The 5,308-nt window shown below is 38.8% G+C and overlaps 1 protein-coding gene across 1 annotated transcript in view; it reads left to right on the top strand.

Moving 5' to 3' along the window:
• Positions 1–3,830, top strand: part of LOC107289980 (multidrug resistance-associated protein 1-like) — a gene marked incomplete at its 3' end in the record, with an annotated part of 51,432 nt that extends 47,602 nt beyond the window's left edge. The window contains 2 exon segments of the mRNA XM_029284656.1: positions 1,156–1,325; positions 3,675–3,830. Of these exon segments, the coding sequence (XP_029140489.1) occupies positions 1,156–1,325; positions 3,675–3,830 (326 nt within the window).
• Between the last annotated feature and the right edge of the window lie 1,478 nt (positions 3,831–5,308).

The following is a 5,308-nucleotide window of genomic DNA, read 5'->3' as shown; positions in this document are numbered from 1 at the left end:
AGATACGCTTGGGACTACAAGGTACAAAATGTCTTCGGATAGATTGTAGGCCTGTTCACCTACTTTTGTTAAACTTCAGCTTGATTAAACAGTTGATTGAATAGTCTGCAATTGTCTGGCTTTACTTAGTACAGAAAGCCACACACTATGGTTGATGAAGATTAGTGACTGCCCCAAATGTTGGTCATAACATTTTAGATTTTTGTAATAATCCAGCATCTCTGAGGTTTTCAAGTTAAGAGGAATTTAGCTCTGTTTTCCAATAGTTGACCTGGGTTATTTTTGGTGTCTGTATATATTTTTTAAGTGGGCTCTTTTGTCTGGAGTCATCTTTCTGAGATCTTAAGAACAGAAGACCCACTGAAACAGCATCTTAGGAACTTTCTGCCAGAAGAAATCATTCTCAAGGAATTTGATTGGGAAACATGGAAATTTTCTTCCTACACAGATGTTACCTTCCACTCAGGTAGATAAATGCATTAAGCACCATGCTTTAGGAAGAATGAATGAATGAATGAATGAATCAATCAATCAATCAATCAATCAATCAATCAATGAACAAATATCAGATTAAGTCTTTGGGTTTTAACGCATTAGGTCTTAAATCTTGGGCAACAAAGGATGATCAGTAATTGGCTGCTTGAACCACATTTCTTCAGACATCTGAAATTATCTGTAGAGCTTTTTTCAGTTTATAAATAAAGGTGGTCATCATATCCATAAAATCTGTATGTTATTTCTTAATGTTTAGAACCTTTTAAAATACAGGTCGTCTTCTACCTGTGTAGAAAAAAAAAAGGCACGTAATAACTCAATCACATATCTGAAATGTGAATCTGTATAATCAAGATGCACTGTTTGTTTATTTGTGTCAGAAGCATCACGAATTAAATTAAAATTAAATTTAATTAATTAAAATAGACAACATCAAATTTAATATATAAAATAAAGATTAAAATATGTACAAGTTAAAGAAATCTTGCCCAGAAACTAGCAACATTAACTGTGTTCTGTCTTGTGCCATGAGGTCCTGATCCTGCACTGATCAGGAAAACAAAGGGCAGGTGTGTGTGTGTGTTGTATACAAAGTTGGACACTTCAATAAGACAAGTTTTTCTTCTTACTGATGTATTTCGGGAACTCTTTCCATTCCAGCATTGGCCAGTGGAAATGCTGAGGCCCAGGTCATCTTCTCACCTACTTCTTTTATCCCACATTTGATCCTGACTAATTTCACAATCCATCTGCTGGGACAGGCTATCAATCTTTTAGAGGCAAGTAACCTGAAATACACTAAGAACCAATTCCTACGTAGAATGCTGCGGGTAAATTTAACACATGCAGGAATCCAGGTTTGTATTCTTAGGTCATTGATCCAGCCACGACCAGCATCTCCAGGCTGATGTCCTTCTAGATAGGCAGGAACCAACAGCTGTCAGTTGGCTCCTACCCAACAGACATCAAAAGCTTTGCCTCCATAATCGTACAAAAGTCTTCAGTAGAAAAGTCTGCCTTATTTTCAATGTTGAAGCAGGATTTAATCAACCAGGTTCCATCAAATGCAGAATTAGAATTCACCATTTCAGTTTGGGTCTATTTTGTGTTTTGTTGTGGTTGATTTCCAAAATCTGAAAAGTTAGTTATGGATGTGTTGAAAATATATTGTAAGCCGCCCAGAGGCACTGAAAGTAAGTGGGCAGCCATATAATTTTTCATAAATAAATAAAGTCCGTGGCTCTGAATTCAGGTGAAGAGTGATCTTTTTTTCCTAGGCTAGACTCTTAAGACTCTTCCTAACAAGATGAATTGATGGAGTTCACAAGAATTTCAGCAACTAAACCTCTTCCCGCTAGCACTGATTTATCTCTGAAGAGAAATAAACAAGGCAGAACTTTTCAGAATTTATTTTTAACAGCTCTTCCGTGATCAGGCAAGGAGAGAGTTCGTGTTGCCAATAATGGCAAGAGTTTATTTATGCAGCTGTCTCCTGAGCGATTATCGGTCAACACTTTCATACAAAATATAATACCAGCCAATATGAAGTGATAATAATAGCACCAAAAGACAAATGAGTACCAATTATAGTAATTTGTGTACTGATGATGATAATAACAAACATGAGGTATAAAAATCAGTATAACTATAAAATATTGAAATTGTTTTTCAATCGTTCTAAAGGTTTCTCTAAAATGCCTGGGAAGATTAAAAAGATCCTTCTCTAGTGTTGAAAGAAAAGCTTTTAACATATGTCACATTAGTATTGAATAAACCCTTTTTTCATTGATGGTCCTTCTCATTTGATGGGGTCAGCCAGAAAAGTATCCCAATGGCAAAATACGGAAGGAAGCAAATAGGTAACTGGTCTACCAAGCATTTAGGGTTTTAAGATTAAAAACCAACATTGTCCTTTAGCAAAATGTCTGATCCTGTAGCCTTCTAAATATTACACAACCATTATTTTTAGGTTAGAGTCAGATTGGACAATATGGAAGATGTTGTCCGGACATTTTTTGACTTTCAAGACACCAAAGGAAGACGTGTTAAGCCGGAATCTCCTATGGAGATGGTGAACAAGATTCCTCAAAATAAACCGTCATCCAAGCAATTCAATTTGAAGAGTCACCTACCTAAAGGAAATAAAACTGCACTGAGAATGGAAAGCGATTGTCCAAGTGGACAATACCATAAGATTAATGACTTTGTGAAAAAGGTACGTTAACGTGTCATCCGTGGATATTCGCTTGTTCCATTTAGGATCACTTATATCCGAACAAGGATTGTCTTGGGAGGGTTCCCATGTTTGAGTAGCACTTAGATTAGGTTATTTCACATGGTTTCTCTCGTTCTTTTTTAGTTCTTTTGCAGTCTGTCCTGATGATTATCCATCCTACCGATATAAGATGAAGATATCGAGACTTCAACCTTTTGTTACTTTTCTCTAGATGTCGATAGAACTGGTATCGGAAATTGACAGGTAGGAACCAGACTGGGTCGTACCAAACCTAATTTATTAAAAAGGATCTTCCGGGTAATCTTTGCAGAAAGCACACAATTTCATGCAGAAGCTCTTTGGTCCAATTCCTGACATCTTCCATGAATAGATTTGATGTAGTAGAATGAAGAAAGTGCTCTGTTCACATTCCTGGAGAGTTTCAACCAATCATAGGGCTGCAAGGGATCTTAGAGGTCTTCTAGCCCAATCTCCTGCCCAGGACAGGAGTCCTTATACCATCCTGAATAAACAGTGGCTCCATTTTTCTTGAGAACCTCCACTGATGGAGCACCCATAACTCTGGGAGGCAACCTGTTTGATTGATTAATTGTTCTCATTGCCAGGAAATTCCTCCTTATTTCCAGGTTAGGTCTCCTTCTCATGAACTTCCACCCAATGCTTCTTGTCCTGCCCTCAGGTGCTATGGAAAATAAATCAACACCCTCTTTCCTGTGACAACTCTTCAAGTATTGGAAGACTGCTATCATGTCTCCATTGATCCTTGATAGCAGCCAGTTATCAGCTATCTAATAGCTGCTTCTGGCTAACTTTTGATATACTGTAGGCTTAATCTGAAACCTCTGATGGCTTCAAAGTGTTGGATTTTTTCATATATATTTTTTTGCAACTGTGTTGGATATGGTCACTTCTCTCTCTCTCTTTCTTCTTGCTTATGTTTCAGTTCACCCAAAAAATGGGGAAAAAGAAGAAGCCGAAATGCAGAGTTAGTCTCAAAATCTTTGGAAATGAGCTGATGATTCTTGACTGCGGCGATCTCAGAGGCCAAGCAAAACATTACTCTTTGAACCTGGCAGAGCTAACCATGAAGGTTTTGAAGGTAAGGGAAATGGGATTAGTGAAATCATTTCCAATCGGTGAACTCCTCTTGACACGGTTAGGAAATTTCAGTAGGAACAACCATCAAACTTCTTGAGAAGGTTCATCTCACTCTGTTTCCCCACTTCCAGCATCCATACCTGACTGTAGTAGAGAAAATAACTCCAAGTCATGTTAAAAATTGGTATTTTATTGCTTTATGCCAATTCACCAGCCCTTCCCACAAGCCAGTTGACTTATCGTCATGTTTACTAACTTCCCAACAGGGCCAAGAAGTCCAGTGGAATAAAAGATTGAGTCTGGCAACAGAAGAAGTGCAGTTTCCAACCATCTCAGGGTTGCCTGTCCTCCTGGGGTTTAATGCTTCAGCAGCTGTCAACCTGACCGCCAGAGGAGACACAAACGTCAAGAAACACAACCATTTTTTCATCAGTGGCTACCTCAAGCCAAGGTAGTGAGCTTCCAGAACTGTGTTATCTTTCCAAATACTAATTGTCTTCATTCTTCGCATTATTTCCAACCCAATACAGGTAATCTTCAATTTACAGCCCTTCATTTTGTGACCCTTCTAAGCCGCAATGGCACTGAAAAAAGCGACCGAAGGACCGTTTTTCACACTTATGACTGTTGTGGCATTCCCACGGTCATGTGATCAAAAGTTGGCTGCATGGCAACTGACTCACATTTATGATGGTCGCAGTGTTACCGGGGGTCATGTGATCCCCTTCTGCCACCATCCGACAAGCGAAGTCAAGGGGGAAGCTGGATCCACTTTACAACCGTGTTGCTAACTTAGCTACTGCGGTCATTTACTTAGCAAGAAAGATCATAAACTGGGGCAAAACTGGGGCAAAACTCACTTAACAACAGAAATTTTGGGCTCAATTGTGGCTGTAAGTCGAAGACTATTTGTGGGAGAATTGAAAGATAAATTATCTCAATGGATTTGAGACTCCGTCAGCCATGTAAAGAGATTTTTTTAAAAATTAAAACTCTGTATCAAACTCTTACAATGAAATCTTCTTCTCTATATATTTTGGCAGTGTTATTCTACAGATTTCTGCCCAGATGGGAATTGTAGGAGTTCTGGGGGACTCTGGTTTGAAGTGGTCAACCGTCTTGAGGTCCTCGACCAACCTTGATGGAGGAATCCAGCTGAAAAAGGGGAAAGAATTTAAATTTTTTTGGAACACTCCCGAAGACGCCATGGAAATTGTACATTTCAGGTAAAACAAGACACAAAAGACACAGAACCAGCGGTCAGTTAAATGTTTCTGGAATCTCAGCTCAGTCCCAGCCAACTTAGAGAGTTTTGCAGGGATGGGGGTTGGGGTCAAAATAAAATATTCAGCTTTCCAGAAATGGATCCGTGCATTGCATAAAACGAACTTGTATCAACAGAGGCTGAAATGGTGATCAAGTGAGGTGAGACGCTTCTATTTAGGTAGGATAATTATGTGCCACATAATCACACAAAGC

Source organism: Protobothrops mucrosquamatus, unplaced genomic scaffold (genome assembly GCF_001527695.2).
Source record: "Protobothrops mucrosquamatus isolate PMUCROS unplaced genomic scaffold, P.Mucros_1.0 scaffold795, whole genome shotgun sequence".
In the NCBI taxonomy this organism is placed as follows: domain Eukaryota; kingdom Metazoa; phylum Chordata; class Lepidosauria; order Squamata; family Viperidae; genus Protobothrops; species Protobothrops mucrosquamatus.
The sequence above is the reverse complement of the archived record's forward strand: the minus strand, read 5'-3'. Positions and strand labels throughout refer to the sequence as shown.